The sequence below is a fragment of the Harpegnathos saltator genome, unplaced genomic scaffold (assembly GCF_003227715.2).
Source record: "Harpegnathos saltator strain DR-91 unplaced genomic scaffold, Hsal_v8.6 scaffold248, whole genome shotgun sequence".
NCBI lineage: Eukaryota > Metazoa > Arthropoda > Insecta > Hymenoptera > Formicidae > Harpegnathos > Harpegnathos saltator.
In genome coordinates this window covers 103,985-131,957 of record NW_020230037.1, presented here as the reverse complement: position 1 = coordinate 131,957, position 27,973 = coordinate 103,985, and the positions used below count along the sequence as shown (strand labels likewise).

The 27,973-nt window shown below is 53.9% G+C and overlaps 1 protein-coding gene across 7 annotated transcripts in view; it reads left to right on the top strand.

The window, feature by feature from the left end:
- Positions 1-24,665, top strand: part of LOC105183044 (fibrillin-1) — a 51,816-nt gene extending 27,151 nt beyond the window's left edge. For 4 of the 7 annotated variants that reach the window (XM_025298931.1, XM_025298929.1, XM_025298930.1 and 1 more), the window contains exons 10-24: positions 111-4,003; positions 4,334-5,045; positions 5,873-5,986; positions 6,264-6,369; positions 6,468-6,654; positions 7,300-7,486; positions 9,876-9,990; positions 11,131-11,267; positions 13,058-13,197; positions 14,720-14,822; positions 15,056-15,081; positions 15,593-15,667; positions 15,755-15,944; positions 23,613-23,899; positions 24,604-24,665. In XM_025298931.1, coding sequence (XP_025154716.1) covers positions 111-4,003; positions 4,334-5,045; positions 5,873-5,986; positions 6,264-6,369; positions 6,468-6,654; positions 7,300-7,486; positions 9,876-9,990; positions 11,131-11,267; positions 13,058-13,197; positions 14,720-14,822; positions 15,056-15,081; positions 15,593-15,667; positions 15,755-15,944; positions 23,613-23,857 — 6,230 coding nt within the window. In that variant the 3' untranslated portion in view covers positions 23,858-23,899; positions 24,604-24,665. Of the gene's footprint in view, positions 1-110; positions 4,004-4,333; positions 5,046-5,872; positions 5,987-6,263; positions 6,370-6,467; positions 6,655-7,299; positions 7,487-9,875; positions 9,991-11,130; positions 11,268-13,057; positions 13,198-14,719; positions 14,823-15,055; positions 15,082-15,592; positions 15,668-15,754; positions 15,945-23,612; positions 23,900-24,603 lie in introns of those variants that run through there. The other 3 variants (XM_025298933.1, XM_025298934.1, XM_025298935.1) reach the window with 3 other exon arrangements.
- The last annotated feature ends 3,308 nt before the right edge of the window (positions 24,666-27,973 follow it).

The window sequence follows — 27,973 nt, the reverse complement described above, 5'->3', positions numbered from 1 at the left end:
AAAGTATCCCGTAACGGTAACGACGTTGCGAGTAGGTTCGCGTTACTCGCCCACCCCGAAGAGAGACCATCGAGTCGCAAGACTCGCGCAATTTGCACCTTGCTCTTCAGATATAAACGAGTGCATCGAGGCGCACGATTGCCAACACGAGTGCGTGAACGAGCCGGGCAGCTACCATTGCGCCTGCCGCAGCGGCTACGAGGTCAACGAGGACGGCGCGACGTGCAGGGACGTGGACGAGTGCGAGGAGCCGTCGCAGCCGTGCTCTCACGTCTGTCGCAATACCGTGGGCGCGTACGTGTGCGAGTGTCCTCCCGGGCTCGTCCTGGCTCACGACAATGCCACTTGCACGCGGAAGCTGGGAAACTGCGCCTCTCTCGCGAGTCCTTGCTCACATCGGTGCGAGGACACGGAGGACGGGCCGCGCTGCGTCTGCCCGAGCGGCTACGAGCTGTCGCACGACCGGACGACCTGCAACGACATCGACGAGTGCCTCGCTCGACAGCCTTGCTCGCACTCCTGCGTCAACCTGGACGGCGGCTTCGTCTGCACGTGTCCGGACGGCCTCGAGGTCAGCGGCGACTCCGGGCTCGACTGCGTCGACGTGGACGAGTGCGAGCGAGGCGGTGGCGGTTGCCAACAGCTGTGCAGGAATCTACACGGCAGCTACGAGTGCGCCTGCCGGCCAGGCTTCGTCCTGCACGTCGACAATAGGTCCTGCCTCGCGGTGAGCGCGTGCGATCAGCACGCGTGCTCGCACGGCTGCGAGGACCAGGACGTTGGCTACAGGTGCACCTGTCCGCCGGGACATCGCATCCAGCAGGACGAGCGCACGTGCGCCGACGTGGACGAATGCGCGCAGGAGTCGCACGGCTGCTCGCACGAGTGCGTGAATCTGCCGGGATCCTACAAGTGCCGGTGTCCAGACGACATGTCCTTGGATGACACCGGGAGCAACTGCGTGCTTTCCGACGGCTGCGAGCTCGCGAATTGCAGTCACGGCTGCGAGAGGGATCAGAGCGCGTACAGGTGCGTCTGTCCGAACGGCTACGTCCTGCGGGAAGACGGTAGGACCTGCCAGGATTTCGACGAGTGCCTCGAGGATGAGCACGCCTGTTCCCACGGCTGCATTAACGTCCCCGGGAGTTTCGAATGCGCCTGTCCGCGGGACATGAGTCTTTCGGCGGACGGCTTCTCCTGCGAGAAAGCATGTCCTCAAGGACTCCGGCCGGACGACGATGGCCGATGTGAGGACGTTGACGAATGTCGCGAAGACAAGCACGAGTGCTCGCATCGGTGCGTCAATGTGTACGCGGCTTACCGCTGCGAGTGTCCTCTCGGCTCCTGGTTCCTGGAGAGCGACGGTCTCACTTGCGCGAGGATCGATCCTTGCGCCAACTCGTCCTGCTCGCACTCGTGCGCGTCGATGGGCTCGGATTACAGATGCGAGTGTCCTGCGGGTTATCTCTTGGATGAAGACGGTAGCATTTGCACGGACAAGGACGAATGCGAGGATCAGACGACAAACGATTGCAGCCACGAGTGCAGGAACCTCGAAGGATCTTACGCGTGTTCCTGCCCGACGGGGCTCGAGCTCGAGCAGGACAATCGCACGTGCGTCGTCGTCCAGGACGAATGCTCAGAGTCGCAAGGAGATAACGATTGCACTTGTCCCGAGGGATACGCGTACTCGCGGGACGAGCGTGTCTGCAAGGACGTCAACGAGTGCCAGGATGAGCAGCGACACCACTGCTCTCACGATTGCGTCAATACCAACGGCTCTTACCACTGCGAGTGTCCTGCCGACTGGCGCCTACGGGAAGACTCCAGGACCTGCGAATTGGCGAGTGATCCTTGCGCCAAGGATCATGGCTGCTCGCATACGTGCGAGCAGAACGACGGTCAGTTTCGCTGCGGCTGTCCAGAAGGATATCAGTTGCAGGACGACGAGAAGACCTGCCAGGACGTGGACGAGTGCACCGAAGGATCGCACGCGTGCGGTCACGCGTGCGTGAATATCGAAGGCGCTTATTATTGCGAGTGTCCTGCGGGATACCGGCTGGGTGACGATCGCAGAACTTGCGAGGACGCGGACGAGTGCTCGGCGCAGGACGTCGGCTGCTCTCACGGCTGCCTCGATACGAACGGCACTGTCAGCTGCACGTGTCCGGAAGGACACGAACTGTCGGACGACGGCAGGACTTGCGCGCGCCGGAACAAGTGTCTCGTCCGGAATGGCGGCTGTTCAGACACCTGTATCTTCACCGGAGACTCGGTTTTCTGCGATTGTTCTCGCGGCTTCGAGCTGTCGACCGACGGCGTGACCTGCGAGAAGATCGATCCTTGCAGCCAGGATCACGGCTGCTCCCACGAGTGCGTCAGCAAGCCGGACGGCCCTCATTGTCGCTGTCCGTTGGGCTACGCCCTCTCGAGTGACAACAAGTCCTGCGAAGACGTGAACGAGTGTATCCTGGACAACGGAGGCTGCTCGCACTTGTGCGCCAACACGGAAGGAGGGGTGGAGTGCGCGTGTCCCGACAACTACAAGCTGCTGACGGACGACAACAGGACATGCGTCGAGATCAGCGCGTGTTCCATCGACAATGGCGGCTGCTCGCACTTCTGCCATCACGAGAACGGTCGAGCATCCTGCTCCTGCCCGGCCGGCATGGTGCTATCGGAGGACGACGACGGGACGATGTGTATTCACGAGAACAAGTGCCTGAAGGACAACGGCGGCTGCTCGCACCTATGCTACCACGAAGACGGGAACGTGACATGCGCTTGTCCGCCTGGGATGATCCTGGCGGCGGACCAGAGGCTCTGCGTGCCCGAGGACAAGTGCGAGGTCGGGAACGGCGGCTGCTCGCACTCGTGTCACGACGAGAACGGCAATGTCACGTGCTCGTGTCCGCCAGGAATGACCTTGGCGCCGAACGACGACACCCTCTGCGTCCACGAGAACGGCTGCCTCGTCCGGAACGGCGGCTGCTCCGACATCTGCGTGTTCACCGGGGACGCGGCTGCCTACTGCGACTGCCCCTTCGGCTACCGGCTGTCGCCGAAGGACAACGCTACCTGCGACGACGTGGACGAGTGCCTGGAGCTGTCGGACAACTGCACCCACCGGTGCCTCAACACCGCCGGCGGCTTCGAGTGCGACTGCAACGAAGGCTTCCGTAGGAACCCACAGGACCCGGTGCTCTGCGACGACATCGACGAGTGCGAGACCGGCGGGGGGTGCTCGCATAGCTGCTCCAACCTGGTGGGCTCCTACCGGTGTCTCTGCCCGGCGGGTTACGCGCTCAGGCGCGACGACAACAGGACCTGCGTCCTGCTGGACGGCTGCAAGCGCGACAACGGGAATTGCTCCCACCACTGCCACCAGGAGGAGCGAGCGGACGGAGAGCCCGGGACTCGTTGCTCCTGCCCGCTCGGCTTCCGGCTGAAGCCGGACCGCAGGACCTGCGAGGACGTGGACGAGTGCGAGGACTTCCAGAACGACGTCGACTCTGGCTGCTCGCACACGTGCGTCAACACCGTGGGCGGTTACCACTGCGAGTGCCCGGCCGGCTACATCCTCATGCCGGACGACAAGAAGAACTGCGTGGATGTGGACGAGTGCCTGAGCAGCAATCACAACTGCAGCCACGACTGCGTGAACCTGCTGGGTAGCTACGTGTGCGCCTGCCATGACGGCCACTACCTGCACTCGGACCAGTCCAGCTGCCTGGACATCGACGAGTGCCGCGAGGCGAACGGCGGCTGCTCCCATGACTGCACCAACACCATCGGCGGCCACTTCTGCAGCTGTCCAGCCGGCTACGAGCTGTCGCAGGACGAGAGAGCCTGCGTCGATCTGAACGAGTGCGAAAGCGGCGTGGCGGAGTGCGCGCTCACCTTCGAGTGCGTCAACACCTTGGGATCGTGGAAGTGCGTCTGCCCGGAGGGACGAGTCCTTTCGAACGACTCGCGCAGTTGCGTCCACGTGGACCGGTGTCAGGTGAGTGCCAATCAGCGTGTATTCGTAGGAAATAGTCAGCATCTGATATCTGATGACGAGGAGAGAGTGGTCGAGTACGCTTAATTGACCTCGAGCGATTCCGCGCCACGTTGAATCTTGGATAATCTCTCTCGAGTAATATCGGAGAACTCTTAAACGCGTAAAATCTTCCTCCTCCTCCTCCTCCTCCTCCTCTTCTTTTTCCCCCTCGTTCCCCGACGGGCGTCTTAATGGCCTCCTAATGACCTCCGGACGTAAAAACTTTCAACCCGACGACTAGGCGACTCGGCTCGGAGTTTGGACTCGTTTCAAAGGGAAATTCTCACCTAGCTGAACAACGGCGGGTGCTCGCACGCCTGCTTCCACGCCGGGGCGAGCGTGCGATGCAGCTGTCCCGTGGGCCTGCGACTCGACAGCGGCGGCAAGGTGTGCGAGGACGTCGACGAGTGCGCGACCGAGAACGGCGGCTGCTCGGACGTGTGCGTGAACGTCGAGGGCACCTTCGAGTGCCGCTGCCCCGCCGGCTACCGCCTCGGGAATGACTCGAGGAGTTGCGTCGACGTGGACGAGTGTGCCTTCGCCAATGGCGGCTGCTCCGACGGCTGCGTCAACCTCGACGGCGACTACCGCTGCGAGTGCTCGCCGGGCTACCGATTGGCGCCGAACCGGAAGGCCTGCGACGACGTGGACGAGTGCGCAGTCGACAACGGCGGCTGCAGTCACACGTGCGTCAACACGGTGGGCTCCTTCCGCTGCGAGTGTCCGCTTGGCTACGAGCTGTCCAACGGATCCTGCCGGCTGCCTGATCCTTGCCGGCATCGCAACGGAGGCTGCGAGCAGATCTGCGAAGTCGCGGCCAACGGCGGCGCGCTGTGCTCGTGCAAGCAGGGCTTCCGGACAGACCCGGTCGACGGCTTCAGTTGCCGCGACGTAGACGAGTGCGAAGGACAACACGGCTGCGAGCACATTTGCGTCAACAATCCTGGCTCGTACGAATGTAGCTGCAAAGATGGCTTTCGGATGGTGAATTCGACGTGTGTCGGTGAGTACCTTCGACGCGGCCGATTGGACCTTTTTAATGAAAAGCTCGCGAGCGCGGAGTCTCTCTCCCCCTTCCCCCCTTCCCCCCTCTCTCTCTCTCTCTCTCTCTCCCTCTTTCTTTCTTTCTTTCTCGCTCGCGCTTGCATATCGATCGTTTCCGCGTGAGCAACGAGAGATATTCGTTTGTTGCGCGAGATAACAATTTCATAGAACGATATGCGGGCGCATAAGGGGTTGAGAAAAAGAGAGAGGGAGAGGGGAGGGGGCGGAAGGAGAAACACGCTTCGATTCATCCTGGCAGTTCATGCTCACGTGGATGGCCGCTGCTTCTTGCCTGACTGTAATAGCCGAAGTCAATCTTCGACGAGAGCGGCGAGAGTCGCGTCGTGTCGTGTCGCGTCGTCCTGGAAAATTCAAAGGACCTAAAGGAGCGCTCCGGCGCGACTCAGCGCCTCAGCCGCGTATTAGCGATTTTGCCGCGCTCGCGTCCTAGTTCCGACGCTGGCTCGCGCCAATTTGGAATCGCTAACTTGGTACGCGGCAAGTTTTCGCGCGAGCGGCAGCGCGTGTAAACCTTCTCAGACGTCGGCGGATGCGCGGCCGGTGACCTTGAGGGAGCAACAAATGCCATCGGGCGCTTGCTTGCCGTGGCGCGAGGCAGTAAAGGCGGGTTACCGATTTCGCCGCGGTGATGCGTGTGCAAGCTCGTGCGGAAAAAGAGAAGGAGAAGGGAAAAAAGAGAAGGAACAAAAGAACGCCTTCGCGCGAAAAATCGATGTGTCGCTTAATCGCGTAACTGAACCGAGCTTGCTCCCTCTCTATGCGCAGACATCGACGAATGCGTCGAGAGTGCAGCTTGCAGGGAGAGATGCGTCAATACACCTGGCTCGTATTATTGCACGTGTCCTCCAGGATTCCACTGGCGTGGGGACGAATGCATAGGCAAGTCAATGCGCCCAGCGACAAAGACCATTATAGAATACACACATACACACACACACACACACACACACACACACACACGAGGGAGAGAGAAATATAGACAGCAGTATCGCTCTAAATTATTCCTCGAGTTTCTCGAGGATACGTTCAAACTTATGGACAGATCCGGCCGGCGGTATCCGCCGCTTCGAGACAGACCATCGCGCGCGCGATCACCCCCCGCCTCCACTATTTCTCTTTCTTTGCATTATTAATCTCGAAACTTCGACATGGCCAGACATCGATGAATGCGAGTGGCGTCGCGGCGGTTGCGAGCAGGAGTGCGTCAATAACGTGGGGTCCTTCAGCTGCGCCTGCCGCACCGGATTCGCGTTAACGTCCAGGTAAGATACGGCGACGGGAACGAACACTACCATGTGTGATATCCTCACCCTGTCTGATACGTTTCTCTGATACCGTCGCTCGCACGCGATCGGGGCAGCAGGAGGCACTGCCGCGACGTGGACGAGTGTCTGCAGCGGAACGGCGGCTGCAGCGGCGAGTGCATCAACACCCCCGGGAGCTACTACTGCGTCTGTAGCGAGGACTTAATGTTGGCACCCGACGAGAGAACTTGCGTCTCGCCGACGTCGAGGTGTCGCGCCATGGAGCCGCCGTTGCACGGAGAGGTGCGAGAGAGAGGCTTGACAGATCAAGTTGGAGAGAGAGAGAGAGAGAGAGAGAGAGAGAGAGAGAGAGAGAGAGAGAGAGAGAGAGAGTGTAGACACACTTTGTAGCGTTCGCGGCGAGAAACTCGGCCGCGGTTCGCGAGCGCGTATTCTCGTTCGGCAGGAAATTATGAAAAATGTCGAGTCGCGCGCGCTGTGTAACCTGGCGAGCTGGGTCGTCGTTGACGTCGCTCGAGGAAATCCGAGAGCCCCGTTAGTTATTCGTTTACGGTGCACACCGGATACGCGCTCCCGTTTCAATGATACGCGCGCGCTAAATGATAAGAGCTCCCTTCTCCGCGTTTCATAATCTCGTAATTTCGGCTGAACTCTCATTCGCGTTATTTTTAGAATGTCAGCTAAATGCATAGAGTCGAGCGAGAATGGGAGGCACAGAGAGAGAGAGAGAGAGAGAGAGAGAGAGAGAGAGAGAGAGAGAGAGAGAGAGAGAGAGAAAAATACATTCGACAGCCGGTGTGCCCGTGATGTTTCCCAACGCGCAATTCAACCGGATCGTATGGCGAGATTAAAGCGAAACGGCGGAAACGAGGATCGCCTGCCTGGAACGTATTATTCAACGCGCGTTTTCTGCGACTAATCGAGCAGATCAGGTGCCCGGGTCACCCTTCCGGCGCATCCGTCTACCCGCAGGGTGCCAAGTGTCATGTCCGATGTCGTGGAGGATTCCGACTGGAAGGAGCGCACACGAGACACTGCGTTAGCGGCGGCCGATGGAACGGGAAAGAGCCTACCTGTCTGCGTGAAGCTGCGACAGAATCCGCTTACAAGTCAAGTAACTCGTGCCACAGTTGAACAGTTAGCGGGATAACGGGAGGGGAGGAGAAGGAAAGAACGGACGCGGCAGGCGCGCGCGCGCTGGAAGTCTAGCGGAAAATTAATCAGAACGTTTATCCGATGAAATCTTCAACAAACCGATTGCGAGAGCTCGCAGGAGACGCTCCGAGTCGCGGAGGAGCACTCCGCAACTCCTCCTCCGCGGTCTCGCGACGTCGCGTCGCGTCTTGCGGAGCTGCATCTCGGCAGCGGTGTTGAAGTCGCGGAATAAGGTAAACGTACCGAATTACGCAACTGACCCGAATCACGCCACCTTAGCTTGCTCTATGCGTGTAATAAAACACAGCTGAGTAAAAGTGTCTAAAAATTGCCGGAAGAGAGTCATGATAGTGCAGCTCCGCTAAAATAAGCGTACGAAAATGTAACGTGATTTTCCGTGAAATCCAATTTCCAAAGCCTGCATTAAAGATCTGTCACTTTTGACTATTTTCGGCTGAATCTGCTTCTAAATGATAACTAACCTATGAAGTGACATTGTGCCTTATAATATGATAAAATGAGATATTTTTGGGTAGTAATATAAAGTGTTTTAGTTTCGTACGATTAAAATATAATAAAAGATGATAAAAAGGTATAATATTACGAAATTATATAGCTTTTATATAATATAATGTAATATAATATAGAACGGCGTCATTTGGTATATAATCAATAGCGTAAATTGAAACCTATAATTTCAGTGGGCTATTTGCATTTCGGGATATTTGCAGTTCACACTTGATCTTTTATATAAACAAATAATCTGGTTTGTTTCTAATTCGTATATTCGTGTTTTCGTTAATTTACAAAATAATAGCTTTTAGTAAGATTCATAGTCTTACCTCTCTCTACAACGCCACTTTACTTTTTTCGAAATAAACTCTTGAAAATTAGTCTTTGCTTAAAGTGGCGTAATTCGGTGCCTCGTTTACCTTAATGGAGATTTGCAACTAATCGCTGCGATTCTCCGGCGTTGTCGCCCGGCCACTGTCAATACTGTCGAAATTACAGCGTTCATTGCTTTGCGTGCCTGCGACGTTTTCTCTTTTTCTTTTTCAATTCTCCGACTTCTCCTCTTAGCGGAACATCAGTCGGGACATAAGTAAGAGAGTACGTTCAGTATGGAATTTTCTTTCAATTCCCGCCGCGTCGTTTCTTTACGTCCAATTTACATGAGCGAAACGTCCGCGGCGTACGTTCGCTCACGATCGAACCTGAAATATCGCCGGTCCGGACAAATGATCCATGTGCGAGAATTCTCAGGCACGTTAAATTAGTCATGCCGACCGACGGAGAGCAGCTTTTAATATTACAAAGTTCCTGTGTAGAGGCTTCCCGGCTAACGAGATCATACGTTAACGCCGTCCCTTAACGAGCTTACTCGGGCCGACGGCTTTTTACGCGCCGTTCGTCCTCTCTCCACCCTTTCGCTCGCTTTTTCATCCGCCGCACATTTTCGCGGTTCTTCACCGCGACGCTAATTGTTTCGTTTAATGAAAAGGAGATTTTGATTCTGCGCTCGCCCGCTGCCGTTTCCAAGTTTTTACGGCCGCGCACGCTCGCTAATGCCCCCGCGGAAGTAAACTCCTCAAAAGAAGTATTTAAATTAAATCAGTTTCCTTCCGTCCCGCGGCGCGTCTCTTGGCGCATCCTTTTATCGACGTCTTTCACGCGGAACGCGGGGGGAGCAGTCCTCTTGATCTCGCGTCCGTTTTTCTCCCACCGCTATCGGAATAATAATCGCGTCCGCGGTTACCTCGCGCGTTAAAAGTTTACGTTCACGTTTGACGGGATCTCGCGAAAAGAGGAAGTTGCACGAAACACGGTTAAGCAGAGCGCTGGGAGGGAGAAGGGCTTAATTTCAACAATCGGCTCGCCGTACCATTGCTCGTAGCATCGCGGTGTTTCAGTTAACAAAACGATCGATTCGTGCGCGGCTGAGAATTAATTAGCGGTTAAATTCAACGTCGGCTTCCTCTCGCACTCGCCTCATGCACGTCACACACACGCACGCTCACACGCTCGCCGAAGGGCGAACACGTTAGCCGCGGGGGCAGGTAGCGAAGGGCAGAGAGAGAGAGAGAGAGAGAGAGAGAGAGAGAGAGAGAGAGAGGGAGAGAGAGAGAGAGAGAGAGAGAGAGAGAGAGGAGACGGAGGCGTTTTTCAAGGCGACGGAATAATTTCCCGGCGTGAAATAACATTTCTTAGGAGCACAAGCGCGCACACGACGACAACGGTGCGAGGGTGGAGGCGGGGGGGGAATTGCGCGCCAACGCAATTTCTTATTGAGTTACAGCCATCGGAATTGGGCTGTATCGGGAATTTAACAATCGCCTTTATCGCCGTAGACATGCCACGACCGTTCGTGAGCTGCCCCCAGGACATGGACGTCGAGCTACCGGCTAGGCAAAATACGATACGTGTAACGTTCCCGCAACCCAAGTCCAACATGAACTGGTGGAGGTAAGAAGTACGCACACACGTACACACACACACACACACACACGCAAGTACACCATACGTTGTAAAACGGCCGAGACGATCGGCTCTCAAGTTTGATCGTCCGATAGTCCATAAAATTTTGTGCTCATATCGTGGAAGACCTGTAAAATTCGTCATCGTCGTCGTCATCTCTCTCTCTCTCTCTCTCTCTCTCTCTCTCTTTCTCTAGACACTGCCCACTTTACGTGTCACACCCACCCCGCAGCCCAGTTAGAATCTTGGAAACAGAACAAGGCGTCCGATGGGCCCACCCTGTGTTGGAGATATTTATTCCCTCCGAACCTCCTGCGCATGCGTCAATCTACGTCACAAGTTTTGATAAACTCGTGCTTGGATATGCAATAGGGCGCTCTTAGGGCGAAATCAATCTAGCAATGTAGGATTATGGCTGCGTCTCGATATTCACTGTCAGCACTGAAAATACATCATTTGTGTCACGTATACTATAGATTTTCAGTGCTGGCAATGAATATCGGAAGGCAGCTTATACGTATAGAAAAAAAAAATGAAAAAAGATATGGTTCAGGCTCCACAAAAACCCCCAATATTGCATTTAAGTTGCAGGAGTGTGTTAAGCAGCCACATGCGTGACGTAAATTGACGCATGCGCAGGACGTGCGGAGGGAATAAATGCCCTGTAGTTTCTGTAGTATAACTAAAGTCTGCTAACTCCCTTGTATACCGTAGCACAAAATTGATCCCAAAAAGTACGTATTAGATAAGGGAATCAAGCATCTGCGCATGCGTGAAATTGGTAGTCCACAAGGAGAGGGACTACATAAGCAATATGACCGATCCAGTTAGAAGAAATGTGTTTTGACTCAACCAATCAGATGTGAATGTCGAACCACCAGGACGGTAGTACATATTTTTCGGGGTCATGTATTGAGTCGGAGTTAGCAGTCTGGTTATATTATAAAAGTCTGCGAAATGCCCCCAACACTGGGTCCACTCTGCGCACCACTAACGTGGCCGAAGCGCACTTAATGACCGAACAGCCTTGCTTGCACGCTCGCAACGTGCTTACGTTACATCACCGTCGTTAAGCTCGCCTGTAATTTTTCCCTTTTCTTGCTCTTTCTCCTTGTTTCTCGTTTTCAGATACGTACACGCCTCACCCCCGTGGGCGAAGCAATTGCAAGCGGATCTGCCGACGGGCACGACGGTCGTTACCTTCACGGCTTGGTCACCGGTCTCTAATTACACCAGCACCTGTAGAATCGTGATAAGGGTTCGAGGTAAGTCCTCGCGCGGGAAAGAAATGAGGAGTAAAATCCGCCGCGGCGAGAGAAGAGCGACGAATTCCCTTTTTCCCTTCTCCTTCTTCGGCTGAGCCGATTACCGAAAGGAAAACCTTCGTGAGCCGGCGCGTTATGAAGGGACGAGCGTAAGGGACTGCGAATCCGCCTGGTAACGGGAGTAGCGCGGTGTTTTTGAAAATTCCGCTAAGTACACCCCCGAAAGATAAATACTTCTGAAAACGGATCTGAGTTGAAACCGGCTAGAAGTTTGCGTCGAAGCCTTCGCCGGGTCGGGATTTGCTCAACGTACAGTCTCGATCTGCCCCCCCCCCCCCCTCGTTCACAAAGAGCCGATATTCAATTACGCAGATTATGAATTTACGATCCCGCAAAGTCGTCCTCCACCCGTCGCGTCTCCTTATAATCGCACCCTTTTTCTCCTTCCTCCTTTTTTATATGTACCCGATTAGAAATTTATCCCATGGTCCTGATCAGGTTAACCTCATTTGGACATCAGGTCCCAATAAAGTAATACTATCGGATCCTGGTAAGTCATGTAACGCAGCGTGGATATCAGGACCTTAGTAAGGATTCATAGTCAGGTCCTTATTGAGTCACCTTATGGAATCCTTATTACGTTTTTTTTATTTTCAAATTATGACTCCTGATTACTCGCCATAGCTATATTGGATGATGACATTAGAAATAAGAAATGACACGCTGAAAATTCTTTCATGTCCAAATAAAAAGATATTTGCATGAAATAATATTTTAGATCGCTTGAGCATACTTGTAAAATGTTTCGGAAAAGAAACATAAAATGAAATATCACAAGATCATAAAGTAGATCATAAAGTCACAAGGTGACAAGACATGAAGTAGTGTTAAAGAGAAAAGTTGCATGTCACGTTAATTTTACAATTATTTATTGACTGCTAAAAAAAGGATAGTTCCTATAGCATTTTACAAACATGTTCGAGTGATCTGAAGTGTTTTTTCAATGCAAACATCTTTATATTTAGAAGTGACACTCAAGAATTGTTTTGTTAAAACTTGATAATGCAAATCATATTAGGTACAATGAATAGCATCCCGACAAGGACCTGATTAACTGAACCATATTATATATACATACACTAGGTTGGTACATTAAGGTCCTAATGTGGACCCAATCCAATTGTAACCTTATAAAGGTCTTCCTTATTTATTAGTCGTTAGGATTGACTTACTTAAGATTACCTTTCATTCACCCTATCAGGTCCTTATCAATGTTAGGTGAAGCTGATCAAAATTTTCTAGTCGGGTACGTATACGTATATTTCATTTTTTACATTCGTTCACATTTTTGCACGGCAACCTTTCGCGCGGGGGACAATCGATCCGGTCGCGAATCAGCGCCACTTGAATCGGCCCGATGCGGTAAACTTTAGCTTCCATGGCAAAGTGCACTTCGCGTCCCCCATTCACCCCCATCTCCCGTCCCGTCCCGCTTAATTACTCATTCGGAAAGTTCGTGAAACTCCCTTTAAGCAAGTTCTCCTTCCGCAGCGCAGCGACTGGAAGAAGGAGCACGCCGGCGCATCGCCGTAATAGTCGATACGCGATTACGCGAAATAAACTCGCGCCGATCAAACACAAACTCGCGGGACATTCCGGCGGCACTTCGCCGAAGCGGTTCGACGACCGCTCCGCGCCCCCCACCTCACTCTTTAGGGTTGAAATTTCGCCTCTTTCCGCCGCGCGATCGCCCTTCTCCGAGTTTATCTTCATTTCATCCTCATTTTCAGACACGGAGAATCCCAAAGTCACCATGTGTCCCATGTCTTTCGAGGTGAGGCTCAGCCCGGGCGAGCGGAGCCGTTTGATCTTCTGGCAGGAACCAACGTTCACCGACAACGTCGGCGTCGAGCATGTTTACAAAACGAGGGTAAGCAACCAAGTTGGCGGCACATTGGTCGGACAGTTCGTCTGCGTTTCGATTGCAATTAACCGGCCGTTACAGTTGGAACTCGTGCACGCAGGCTGATGTTTTCCGCGCGAAGTAACGCGCTGCCTTTTTCGCCTTCGTTGTCCGTCACGCGACTTACTTTTCGTTTGCGCGACGACTCGGTCTTTTCTACCTCGCGTCAGCGAGGCTGACAGCAACACACGTACATCTCTCGGGCAATGATGACGAAAGTAATCGTAACTTCCTTCGTTACTTTGCGCATGCATTCTGCATGTGCATGGCGGGTACGCATAAAAAAGGTCTTAGAAACTTGGCGCAAAGAGAGTGATGAAAATTGCAACGCCTGAATACTTCTCGGGGGGCAAGGGTGAGGGTAACGTGCCACTTTTCAAAATGAACGACCGTGTAACCGGGTCGCTTTTACAGAGTAACCTTCCCAACTTTGTACAATGTTGGATCTTCGGGTGCGAAAAAGAGAGAGTGAGAAGGGCCAGGGGGAAGGGGCAAGAGACTACAGACAGGGTATCACGCGGGTATCACCTTCATTTTTCGCAGGCGATCGCAAATGCACGTGTCACGCGTGGGAGATTTCTTACCTCGGGAGAGCGGGTTAATTAAACGTTCGCGCCGATCGACAATCGAACGTGTCAAACGGCGAGTCTGCGCGAGGATCCCGTCCATTAATTATCTGGCGTTTCGCGCAAAAAAAAAAATGAGACCGCGAGGCAACGTCGCGATGCGGCGCGAGGATATCTGCGCTTTTCCGCGCGGGGGAAATGTATCCGCGGGAAGAACTAACCGGACGATTAATCATTGTCGGCCGACGCCCAACGATTTCTCTCTCTCTCTCTCTCTCTCCCTCTCTCTCTCTCTCCCTCCATCTCTCTCTCTCTCTCTCTCTCCCTCTCTCTTCTTTTCTTCTCTCTTTTTTCTTTTCTTCCCTTTTTTCCTTCTTTCTTTCTTTCTTCCTTCCTTTTTTTCTTATTTGCCCGGGGTGTGTGTTTTGCCGTGAAAAGGGTTGTACGTGTACTTTATTAACGTAATAACAGAGATTACTCTGTCCGCGCGATAACAGGCGCACGGATAATTGGTGGCCCGTGCTCTCGATAGCGCGGGTTATAAATGGTCTCGGGCATTATGCAGCCTGACGTTTAATCTGATTAGACAAATTGAAACGACTAAGTGGGAATCGCCCGGGCGATTGTTCGAAAAAAGAGGGAGCGAGAGAGAGGGAGGGAGGGAGGGAGGATGGAGGGAGAGAGAGAGAGAGAGAGAGAGAGAGAGAGAGAGAGAGAGAGAGAGAAAAAAGTACCGCTCATTGCGCTCGCACGATCCAATTTCGGCGACCGGAATTACTTTCGGATCTCGCTTTGGAAACGCGGCGGAAGCGGACGCAAAAAGTCAGCTTTCGCCGCTACCCGGTCTTACACGGCGGATATTTTCCACGAAGGCGATTTGCGTGCAATCGCATGAAAGATTAATTATCGTATATCTCGCATAGGGTCCCGGACACGAGATGCATCCCGGCGTTCACAGTGTGCGCTACGTCGCATCGGACGCAGCCGGAAATCGAGCCGAATGCCATTTCTCGATACACGTGAGAGGTAAATTTACGCTTTTGTGCGCCGTGGGACCGAGGAGATTTCGCGGCGGAACGCCAAACGGCGCGGCGGCAGCGCACAGCGGTGACGCTATGAATCTTTCGCGAGCGAAAAAATGGCCGCGCTTTTCGTATCTTTCTCTTTTTCCTCCTCCTCGGGTTTCTCGATCAGGGTAATACAGGCTGCGAACCGCTGCGAAACAATTGATCGGATTTTGGTCTTTCGTGTTGTTGCAGAAGCTGAGGATGGTCGTGATTCTGAGGTGAGCGTAAGTCCACCGAGTCGTCTCGCTTCCCTTTTCTTTCTCTCCTTCTTCTTCTTCTTCTTCTTCTTCTTCCTTCGCTGCTTCCTTTTGCTCTCGCGCCCTCTTTCGCCCTCTGTCGTCGTCGCGGCTCTTGACGAAATCTTCGTCGACCGTAGTCATAAATTCTCTCCTATTCGGCCGCATAAATCCGCTCTATTTCAACCGCCTGTATACATCGCGAGACGAGATCTCATCAATTCGCGGCCGAGAGAGCCGTGAGAGAGCGACGGCTCTCTCACGGCTCTCTCTCTCTCTCTCTCTCGCCGGAAATGCCGAGATATCAATATTTTTTTATACGTCGCGAGAGCGCAAGAGCGTTTAAGGAGAAACCGTTTTATCGCGGGCGCGCGCGAGTCTCGCAGAGGGGGAGCACAAAGGGATCCTCTTCCCGAGGATATAACCGTAGATTAAAGCGCGCGCGGGAAATTCGTGTGAGAGCGGGGCTCGATGTACTTATCTGCTCGTTTAGCCGAGATTCTACAGAAGAAAGATGCTGATGTGTCCCGGCAGACCGCCCCAGCCGGTGCCGGCTTCTTCTTACGGGGTGAGTAGACGAGAGTTTTCACGATTACGCGCGGACGCGAGGCTCCGGCCGAGAGACTTCGGCAAAGTGTCCTAACTCGATTTGCAGTGGCAAATACCGAGCGGCTGTTACCTGAGATACACCAGAATCTTCTCCGGCGCTTATCAGCGATACCCGGAACACCGGCGGAACGGTTATCAGGAGTCAGCCAGGGCGCCTTATCGCGAGACCGTACCGCCTATCCAAGAGACTCGCAATCCGGATATCGGCAGAGCGTACGACGTTGACGTTGACGATTGTAAGTGTTGCCTCGATCGCCGACCAACCGGCGCGAACCGGCGGTACAAATGAAAATATAACGTCTCCGCGGGGACTGAGGCGAAAAATCGCTCGTCACTCGCACATACAAAAGATGTATAGAGCGGTATATTTCGAAATCGTTACTCACGCGAGCAGCCGAATATGCATTTTTCGGCGACGCAACGGCGAGGCGTTCGCAGTTTCGGAGAGTCGTAAGTTTCAGTTACGGAAGTTCCAGCCACGACCCAGTTGCCCTTTTGTATTAATTACGACGGTCGAAAGTCCGCGATACTTTCGGCCGATTCGGTAGAAACGACCTGCTTCCCCCGTTGAGCCGTTGTTTGGAAGTCGTCGGGGTGTAAATAACATTTCGCGAAATCACTCCGAAAGTTGATTATCTCGTTTTTCGCTTATCACGTGACCCAATTAGCCCGTGCTATCAAAAGGTATATAGAACGCGCCGAGAGCCTCCTGCGGAGATACTCGATGTGTTTGCGTGTATACGTACGTACCTGTGCCCGCACACACACACACACACATCTGCGCATACACGCGCACACAAACGAGTGAAAAAACGACGGCGGTCGAAGCGGAGCGAAAACGTAAACCAACGTGACAACCATGAGCGACAATTTGACCGGGCGGCGATCCGAATAGAGCCGCGGGAGAAGGAGATCGGGGCGAAAAAAAAGGCGAAACGAAGCGAAAATATCAGCGATTGTTCCATTATGGAAGGCGCTCTTGACGGCAGCTCGCGACCCGACAGCGTCATCGATCGTCTGAAAGTCACGGCGGCCCACGATCGGCGGTCTAACATGCGGCGCGTGAACGGCGCGAGGCCGATTCGCAACATTACCACGGCATCGGCAAGCAAGTGATCGGAATGTTGGAGCTGCTAGCACCGGGGAATCTCGTCTTAACCTTGCAATCGAAGCCACCCTTCGTGGTGGAGAGCGCCTTCGCTTTGGCCGTGACGATCCTGTTAGCGGCGCCGTTGATCGCGCGCGTCTACCTCCTGCTCGTACGTATTCCCCGATAAATCGTCTTCTCTCTCTCTCGCCTTCGATCTCGAGCTCGACCAAGTAATAACCGAGCGCAAAGCGAGGCGGAGGAAGGAAATGCAGCGGCGGCCCGCCGCGACGTCACGAACGACGCGGGGAATTCCGGGAGAATCGAACACTTTGCTCGTACGACTGAAGCAATTGCGCGACGAACGATATAATATTCACTCGTGTTTCTCGGAACATTTCCCTCGGCAAACAACGAGAGAGCGAGAGAGCGAGAGAGAGAGAGAGAGAGAGAGAGAGAGAGAGAGAGAGAGAGAGAGCTCTCTCGCGCTTTTATATCGCGCGCACCGTACGCCGCATTGTCGATGCGTTATCTGGCAAAATGTTCGGTAGGTACGCTCTCTCTCTCTGAAATGGAGTAGCTATCGATAACTCTCCAGCTGTACGCGCTTTCGCGGTGTTTGAGCGGAAGCGCTGCTGGACTGTAAATTTTCCAATTTCTTTCGGCGCGCGGCCGTGATATAACGCTCGCGTTTATAACACAATGGCGGCGCTGCGGAACCGCGATTCCATTGAAAGCGGCATGAACGAGGGAAAGAGCGAGAGCGCGAGTGAGACAAAGAGGGAGGGGGGAGAGAGAGAGAGAGAGAGCCGCGCATCGGTTATGCATATTACAAAGTCGGAAGTGAGAAAATTCAGCCGCGATCGTGAGAATGCGCAAAGCGTCGCAGTCGCGAGGTAAATCCGCAGCACCGAGGCGAGCGGCGCTGAAACCCGGCTGAATTTTCTCCCGCCTCGGTGAGACCTGATCACACCCATCGTCACACCCATCGCTGGGACCTTATCGTTTACCCCGTAATTAGGACGAGCCGTTGAAAAACTTCGCCCAGAGACCCGCCTCGTCGTGCCATCGCCGTCGGCGCGACCGCGTCAGCGAGCCGCTGGTGATACGTTATCCAACCCGGAAGATCGCCGACGCCACCTCGAGTTCGTCCCTGCGCCTCGAGGCGACTCGCAACATCAGCTCCACGTCGGCGGTTGTGCGAGCTGACGGCGGCGATGGCGTCGCGCGGAGCTCGAGTCTACACGTCGACGACAACAGCAGAGTCGGGGCAAGCCGCGACTCGCGAGGACGGAGACGCTCCCCCCCGTCGCCGTCCGCGTCGCGCCGACTGATCGACGTCTCGGGTCTCGACTACAGGGCCTATCGTCACCGGCTGCTGGAGGCCAGCTTGCGCAGGCAGTACGACGACTATCAGCCGCCAGGCGACGTCGTGCTGAACTCGTTGCATCTCAACTCGGCCGACTCGCTGGCCGGCGTGCGCTTCAGCGACGGCTACGACCGCAGCCTGTTCGACTTCGTCGAGGAGTACTCCGACGGCAGCGAGGCGACGAGCCGGCGCTCCGCGGACTACCAGCTGCAGCATTTCTTGGTGAAAGGCGCCAAGAGACCGAAGACCGCCGAGAGGCAGACGGAGACGCTGCCCGACGACGATCCTGATCGCGAGTCCTCCGGTCGCGAAGGTGCCAGAGATCGCCCGGCGGCGCTTGCGGTCGATAGCGGTTTCCGGAGGCTCGTCTTGGATAATAACGGCAACCCTCGCGCACGGTTGTTGTCGCCATCGCCGCCACGGAGGGCTTCGATCGACGACAACGTCGTCGTCGCAGCGAGGAACGATCTGAAGCCGAGATTGGAGGCGTCGAGAGAAAAGACAATTCCGACGCAAAGCCGCGCGCTGGCAGAAGACAGCTCGAAGGAGGATCGTCGTACGAGGAGAGGGTCTCCTTGGGCGACGAAGGATCGATCGGCGAGCGCCTCGGCAGCGAGGACTCGCGCGTTATCTCAGACTGCCACGCTGCCGGAGGCAACGAAGGGGCTGATGAAATCACCGAGACGGAGAACGAGCGCGGCTCGTCGTCGCGGATCCGCGGAAAAATTGGGGGATCAGCCGGACGAGCAGCCGTCGTCGCGCAAACAGGCGGAGCAGCCGCCTGCGAATTCTCCGTCGCGCAGCTTCAGCGACCTCGTCAGCGTCTGCAGCGAGCACCGGGACGAGACATCTCGCCGTTCGCGGGAGTCATCCATCAGTCCGAAGAGTCGCGCCCGTCCGCCTTGGCTGTCGGCGGACCGCGGCAGCTCCTTCAACAGGAAATACGGCACTGTCGCGAAGAATCCCGCGAGAACCGGTCGACCGAGGACGCCGGCGCGTGGCAGCAGCTTGCCTCGGAAATTGGCGCTTCCGGGCGGAGGAGGACGCTCCTCGAAGGAGCCCACCTCCTCGCCGCCCTGGAGCCGCGATCCAACGTCGCTCGCGCCGAGAGCGGCGAGCTTTATCACGCCGCGGGAAAAAGAATTTATCAGACTGCCGGCTGAGGAGGAAGAGGAGAGGAGAGAGGAGAAGAATGAGGAGGAGGAGGAGGAGCGCGAGCTCACTGCGACGTTTCCGCGTCGACGAGCGCAGGAAGGCAACGGGAAGACGCGACTGCCGAGGAGGAGGAGACCGCCCGGCGAGGGGATATCCGCCGACAAGACGACGATCTCGGGATTCCCCGACAATGCGGCGTCGTCGAGGTGGCGGAGAACGCTGGCTTGCGCGGTCACAAGTCGCCCGCCGCAAACTTGCCCCGTCGACGCTGCCGGCACGGCAGCCTCGCGAGCTCCGTCGACGACGAGGAAGCCCGGGCCGAAGGGGAAGCAGGCGGAGCGGCGGGCGAAATGGAATCGCGACGAAAGGCAGGAGACCGCGGCGGCGAGTTCCGTCAAGGACGAGGCGCCGTGCGCCGCGAGAATCGAGTCATTCGGGTCGAAGTTCGCCGACGACACCGGCGACGAGCGCGAGATGGCCGTCGACCTCGCGGAACTCGCGTCTCGGGAGAACGCGGGCTCGACGAACGGCGGCGACGCCGTGGCACGGGTGGTCTCGGGTGCGAAGAGCACGGGGGCGGGGAACGGCGGGAGGTCTAATAACAGCGGCCGCTCGAGGATCTCCGAGATCGTTCCGCAGCGGCCGCAGGTACGGAGAGCGCGGCCGAGCAGCGCGAGCGGTCCCGTCGAGAGTCGACGAGCCCGAGTCGCCGGTGCGCGCTCGTCGACGGCACGGAGAAATGCAAATGCCGAGACGGGAAGCGGATTAAGCGGCGCGAAATTGAATGGGCGATCGGGCGCGGCGCTCGGCGAGATGAAACGCGACGACGACGACGACGACGACGATGGTATCGCCGACGGGACGAGCGCGCGCGAAATCGCGGCGATCTGCGGCGGTGAGGAGGAGCTGGAGCTTCCGCGGCACGACTCGAAAGTAGGACTCGCCATGAACTCCGCCCTGAGGAGATACATCAGGACGCTGAAGCGGGGTCTGCTGGATCGCGGTAATAAAGATGGCATCGCGCTGGCGTCGCTGAGCCTCACCGACGCCATATCTATCTTGTCCGAGCAAAAGGCACCTCTGTCCGCCGAGGAGATTCGTCAACTGCAGAGTGTGTTGAGCAAGGTGGAGCAGCACCCTGAATTGTTGCGCAAGGAGTCGCCTCCGAGCGCGGGGAACGTCGTGTGAAATTACGTCGAATACAATTACACCCTTGCCGCCCCTCGCCGCCGCCGATAACGAAGCGCCCCAACTCAACGTAATTGCCGAGTCTTTGTCATAAAACGATTTGCAATTAGAGTTTATTACACGCTGGACCGCGCGAGCGCGAGCGAATCGCGCGAATATAAACGCTGTGTGTACTCGCTAAAATCGATAAGACGTGCAATTAAAGCAAAAGCACCAAGGCCAAATAATAGACGAGCGAATGCGGCGTGCAAAGTTACGGTCGGTGTTTACCTCGCTCCGATGTCGCTAGTCGCTGCTATTGGGAAGAACGGAAGATCCGTGTGGCACGGCCTCATGCGCGTTTCATTCGGTGATTCATGATTGACGGCCAATTATATCGCCGGCGCGTTGAATCGTCGCTTCACCGCGCGCACAATCCGATTGCGAAGCGATGCTCGCCGCGATGTTCACACGCAGTGTTGTTAGCGAATGCGTTCAGCCAGGGGATGAAATCTGCGAGCTGCCGAGGGCATCGGCAGCGCAGAGGTTCTCAGTGGAGCGACCTACTTACCTACAACCGCAGCCAGCGGCAACAATCAACAACGGACCGCGGCTGAGTGACAATAGGCCGCGACGGCTAAGTGCCGCCGCCGGCGAGCAGCGCGAAACCGTTGATGAACGTCTCAAACAGCGGTCGTCCTTCTTCCTTCGCTCGCTCTCTCTCTCTCTCTCTCTCTCTCTCTCTCTCTCTCTCTCTCTCTCTCTCTCTCTCTCTCCCTCTCTCTCTCTCTCTCTCTCCTTCTTTCTCTCTCTCTCTCTCTCTCTCCTCGCTGCCGCTCGTCGTCGCTCTCTGAGCGACTGATTTATGTGCGCGAAGTCACTTCGCGGCCGCAAGAGCCGCCGTTTATTAATAAGACATAAAGGGAACAGGCGCACACAACGAGAGGTGAAGGAGCGCGAAAGTGTTTTCCGCGATGATGACAGACACTTCGCGCCGAGGAGACGAGGCCGATGCTACCCCCACGCTGCACCACGTGGACCGGCCGCGTGCCGCCGACTGAGCCGCGATCGATGCCCGCCCTCGCCCGTTTATATTCGTTGTTTTACCGCTCGCGTGTGCGTCGATGCGTGTTGCTGTCCCAGAGGCGTTAATCGACATTATGCAACATTTTCGCGAGTAATTGCAAAGGAAAATCGTGATGTATATAAATATATATATATATATATACACACATACACACACACACACACACCCTTTATTGTCACTTTGCTTCGCCGACGAGTACGATGGTGATAATGATACAATGACATTTGCGTTGATCGGCTGGTAATTAACGGTAACGACGCTAACGCAATCGCAGCTTTCGCGCCGGTGAGCGTCCGCCGTTGAACTTGAGCGTGTGTACGCGCGAATTTTCAGAATTAGCGAGTGTATATATATACATATTTATTATATAATATATACATAATAAGGGATGTATATTATTGTATAATATATTATATATACAGGGTATCAGAGTTTCCTTTTGGGAAGGAAAAATTGTGAAGATTAATCGGACCAAACTGGGAAGAAAAGTCAAATATCATTTTGCAAAAATCGCAAAAAGTTATTAAATTGTTTAATGATTGAAAAATAATTACTCTTTCAATTGATGATTGAAAATACTTGAAAATTTGCGTACTTATTGGAAAATGATTGAGAACTTTTTTGTTCAAAATGATCTAAGCCACAATTATATGACGACTGTTGTGCCCAGCGACAGGTTCAAGATTCAGGGTTCAAAGTTCAATATACTCATATCTATCGCTAGACCCGATAGCCCGATCGTATAATTGTAGGTTACGTCATTCTGAGCAAAAAAGTCCTTTACCATTCTGCAAATAACTACGCAAATTTTCAAATTATCAATTAGAAAAGCCTCTAGATATTATTTTCAATCGTGAATAACATAAAAATTGCGATTTTTGCACAATGATACACGACTCTTCTTCTTGATCCGATTAATCCTCACAATTTTTCGTTTCCAAAAGATCCCGGACACCTTGTATATATATTTTTCTTTCGCGACTACTTCGCGAGTAATTGGCGATGTTAGCGGGTCCCGCTTATTACGACGCCGTCGTGAGCGCGTAAAGCGCGAAAGTAGCAGCTTACATTTCTGTAAAGCAAACTTTAATCCTCCTTCGCGCAGTCTCTGATGATGCATCGGGCACTTTTCAATGTGCCTAATCAATCTTACTAATCTGACGTAAATTGACTTCGCATGATGAATGAGCGCGTGTCGGCGCCGAGTTTTTGCCGTTTTCACCACTTTTACTCTCTTATTCAGACGTCACTTTTTCGCGAGCGACCCCCGTGTATACGCGCAGGCATCCGCGAGACCGTTCCAGCGGCTCGGCGTGTGACGACATTCTGACCCATTTACCAGAAAGCCCACGTCAGTCAAGACGAGACATGCTCCAACAGCCGCCACTCGAAGCTTCTGATGCGCCCGTATAATAAGGAATAATATCCAAACTGGCTCTTTGTGCCGCCCTTTTCAACCTCTGACGGCTCGATAAATTTCAGGCGTCTCGCGGACTGAGCGCGCCAGCGCGCTCGTTTCACCCTCTTAAACCCGTAACCTCTAATTGACATTCAACACCGGCGAAACGAATTTAACAAGCGGACTCGAAGCGATCCGACGAGTTCGCGCGAGCGCGCACTCGACTTTGAGCCGACGAGAAGGAAATTATAAAAATGCAACGAGGGCGATGTATCTTCCACCCTCGACTCCCAACCGATACTTTTCGCTGCGATAATACGCAGGGTGCGTAATGGTAAACGTTACACGCGAAATTCAACGAGCACATGGAAACTCATCCCTCTCTCCCCCGCCCCCCTCCCCTCTCCGTCCGGGCTCCAATCGAAACCTAACGCAAACCTGTACGTAGCAAACGTCGAATAAGTCAGGGAGAGCAAACACCGCCGATCGGCGATCTCAATTCCCCGGTGACTTCCAGCTTCCGAGAGAACGGGACGCCTCTCTAAGGCCGATCATTTCTCCCCCGCGACACCTTTTCAGGCGACACCTCTCGACCCACGCCGAGATGATGTACGATGATAATGGCAGGGTATGTTCTCAGATCGACACTCGGCGCGACAACAATATCACCCCCGTCAGCAGCAGCAACCCCAGCAGCAGCAGCAGCAGCAGCAGCAGCAGCAGCAGCAGCAGCATCAGCAGCAGCGGCAGCAACAGCAGCAGCTGTTGCACAGGCAATATCGGCAACGCGCTATGAGGACCGATCACGTAGTTTCTCCGGCGACTCATTACGGCGCAGGCCGCGTCGAGACTAGAATATTGCCGCGGCATGAATGCTGCACGTAAGGGCCCGTCTGGCGGCCCGCGAACGACGTGTAATAAGCGAACGTAAGTTAACCCGAGGCTGTGGCGGGTGGCAAGGGGGAGGGGGGTGGTGGGGAGGGAGGGGGCGGGGGCGGAAAAGCTGTCGCGTAAATCCTGACGTAAAGCCGCGAACGAACAGGTGCGCGCGCGTGCAGGTTTTACGTCGGGAAAGTCTCGGCGCGGAACGGAGCGGCGCCCGGCCGCTGTTCCTCGATGGAGATTGATTGCTATAATTGACTCGGCGGGTCGCGCGCGCGCGCCTCGGGATGGCGATGGAGAAGCGGCGGGGATCCTTATTCGGCGAGTAACTTTCGGCGGGAGCGACGCTCGTTACTCACAGCGTTTCCGCGCGCAAGCCGAGGCGTAACGCAGGCGTATCTCTCTCGCGCGAGATTCTCTCCCTCGGCGAGGCGGTTCCACACAGCCCCGTCGTCGAGTTCCAGCTCTCGCCCGGAGCACTTTGGACACGCTTCCTCCTCGTGCTTTTTACTCGCGCACGCACGACACCGCGCTCGCGCGCAGGGACGAGTCGCGTCGACGTGCTTTCGGAGTGCCTTCTTAAGACTAAGCAGATGCATGGCTAGGGATGCAACGATCAATCGATAGTATCGAAATGTCGATATATCGAGAGACAAATATCGAGTATTTATCGATATTTCTTTGTCTCTGATAAAATATATCATGTCGATATATCGGTATGAATTTTACTGATATTTCGTATTTTTCAGTTACAGCTCTGGGGGCCTATTACGATTCTACGACCGAGATGAAAATTACAAAAGTGAGTAAATTCACTGGTATATATATATATATATATATATATATATATATATTATGTAATTGATCGATGTCTAGTAAATTCGCTCATTCTCGCATCATTTTCACCTCAATCGTGCAACCGTAATAAATCTCCCGCTCCACGTATGCGGTGATCTCCGGCAAACGACTGCGGTTTATTATATATTTTCTAATAAGAATATGACGATAAATTATACGAAGATAAAAATGTTTAAAAGATCTTTTTAAATTTTTCATGTATATACCCTTTATACGCATACCCCTATATATGTATACATTTTTTAATACAAATATCGATGTAAATATCGATATTTTTCAAGATTATCGATATTATCGTTATCGATGGTTCCGAATGACGATAATATATCGTTATCGATATTTTGAGAAATCGTTGCATCCCTATGCTACGGTGAGACGGAGAGAGGGAGGAGGAGAAAGAGAGGGAAGGGAAGAGGAAGAGAAAAAAGTCCACGCGAAGCGACGCGGCATTGCTTCGACGAGATCGCCACTGCGTCGTCGTCGTCGTCGTCGTCGTCGTCGTCGTCGACACCGATCGCGCGATGCGATCTGCCGCGACGCTGCGCGCCGATCATCTTTGTAATATATACATACGCCCATGTACGTATACACGTATATTTAATACATAAATTTTATACATCTATAATAATATATACGTACGACGTGAGATAATCGATCGTTACCGTTAACAATGATATGCGAGAGTGTGTGACGTAGAGGAGTTATCAATAAATAGTATAAACGGAAATGCGCGCAGAGACCTACGCTACCGCAAACCGACGTTAGATTGCACCGGCTGGGCGTCGAGAGAGGGTGGGCGCCCTTAGAGAGCAGCAGCGGGGGGGGGATGACGAGGGGGGAGATCCTCCACCGTAAAATCGGCGGGTGGAAGGACCGGTCGACGAATCGTCGCGATTTCTCCGCCTCGCGAGTCGAGTCAGCCTTCGTTCCGCGCGCGAGATTGCCAAGGCGCTCCCCCTTCCCCCCCTCATCCCCCCGCCCCACCCTCGCAGGCACCCTCCGGCGCTAATCTAAAGTTCATTTTACGGTAGTCTGTTTTCCTGTTCGCCCTTTGCACTTTACGCCACGTTATGTGTGTAGTCTCGCCTACCCGGCCGTTTAACGGAACGCAAAACCACATCGAAGACCGCGGTTATTAAACCGCGCCGCCGGTTGTTACCAGCGCGCTCGCGAGCGGGCATTATTAATTGATCGGTAACGCAAGTGGTGCGGGCGTTGTTGATTCGCGCGCGCGAGCGCGCATTAATGAGAAGGCGCCCGCAAAAACAAATTTCTCTCTGTTTCTCGCAGCAATCATGAGTGAGAGAAATAGTCGGGGGCGCGTGGAGATGGGGCGGAAGGGGGAAAGAAATGCTAGTTTCGCGCTCCGGAGCACGATGGTAACCGGCAATCGCGTTCGTGGACGAAAAGAACGACGCTGCGCGGAGCGTCGCGCTGGCTAGCTGCGTCGCGCAATTGGCGCACCTTAAATGTTAAGAAAATGGAACTTTGTAAATATACGTTTCCCGCAGTTACCGTCCGCCCGGCGGAATGATGTTTTAATTAGGCGGCGGTAATTATTCACCGCGTCAACTGTATGCTGTCCCATCGCAACCGTGTGAGAGAGAGAGAGAGAGAGAGAGAGAGGGGGGGGGAACAAATATCTTTCATTTCTCAGGAGCTCCCTCGAGAATCGTCGTTTAATATTTAATGTAAGGTCAAGTGCGATACTGAAAGGAGAAAAAAGATCCCGAGAGAGAAGAACTGCCGCAGGAGAATGAACGATACTTTCTAACGCGATGAAATTATCACACGTTAATAAATGATTCAGCTGTCTTGGTCGACAATGATGAGCGTTTGCCGTCGGTGGTGAAAGAATCGCGGCAAACGACCAATCGTCGAGAGAGAGAGAGAGAGAGAGAGAGAAAGAGAGAGAGAGAGAGCGTGGTATTCGCGAGCGACCTTAATCACGTCGCTCGATATGCGAAATTCCGACGCGAGACGCGAACGCGACATGGCCGCGCACGAGCGAGCGAGCGGCTAATAATTGATGATCGGTGTCGATTACGCGTGTTAAACGCGTTCGCGCATCTCTCGGCGACAAGAATTTGAATTTCGCAGTCGTGTGTCCGTTTAAGCGGGATATCGGTGCGTGAGACGTATCAGTAGCTCGTAAGACGCAATCCCGAGACCAAGCGCCGCTGTTAACACATTCGCGTTTCCCCTCTAATGCCGATATTATCGCTGTAAGCCGACGATGGTTTACGCGGCTTTAACGTCGCGCTGGATTATCCCGTCTAACTCGCACTTAGGGAACATCGGCGCTCGTGTGTGATTTTGACAGCGGCACACGTTGATCCTCCATTGTCTGAGCTCATCAACGGGCTCATTCGGCGTGAGTCTTATCCGGGAAAGGAATCTGCCAGAGACGCCGGGCACATTCAAGACAACCCCGTTAATTACCACAGACTATTCGGAGAGTGTTGTGTATCATATCAGTACGCAGGAGGATGGGAGGGGGAAGGGGAGGGAGAGAGAGAGAGAGAGAGAGAGAGAGTTACCGTTGAACTCCGGGCGACGTATTTAGCGACATAACGAGCGCCTAATTTCTGTTTGACGCGGTGCGCGAGTCGATAACGCAGAACGCTCTCGCTTCTCTCTCTCTCTCTCTCTCTCTCTCTCTCTCTCTCTCTCATTGGAGTACATATGCGTCGTGCGGTTACGCTTTACATGCGCATTAAACGTATACCGTTTCTGCGTTTATAATGAAAAATTACATTAACCCTTTGCACTCCGCGCGTTTTCTTATCACTGCCTACTCTGGCAACTCCCGCAGCATTTTTGCAGTGGAGCGTCTGGGAAAGAGAAATTTTACTTTGAACGGAACAAATTACAAATGCTTGTAATTTCAAAAAGCAACTGAAGGTATTGATGTTAATACTAGAATGTCTCCACAGCGGAGCCACCGGAGTTACGAAATAAATGATGGATGTCTCCACAGCGGAGCCAACGGAGCGTTAAGGGTTAACAGCGATCGAAGCAGGGAATGACGAGAGGTAGAAGGTAATGGTACATACGAATGAGAGGGAGAGAGAGAGAGAGAGAGAGAAACGAGGCTAGCGACATGCGTGAGATCGGGCGTTAATTAATTCCCGCCTCTGTCGGCCACACATTCGCCGCATCTGTAATTAAAAATTCACTCTTCTCGATGATAAGTAAGCGCAAATTATGTTAACTCCAAATTTAGAACTCTGTTTCCTCCTAAAGTGAGAAAAAAAGAAA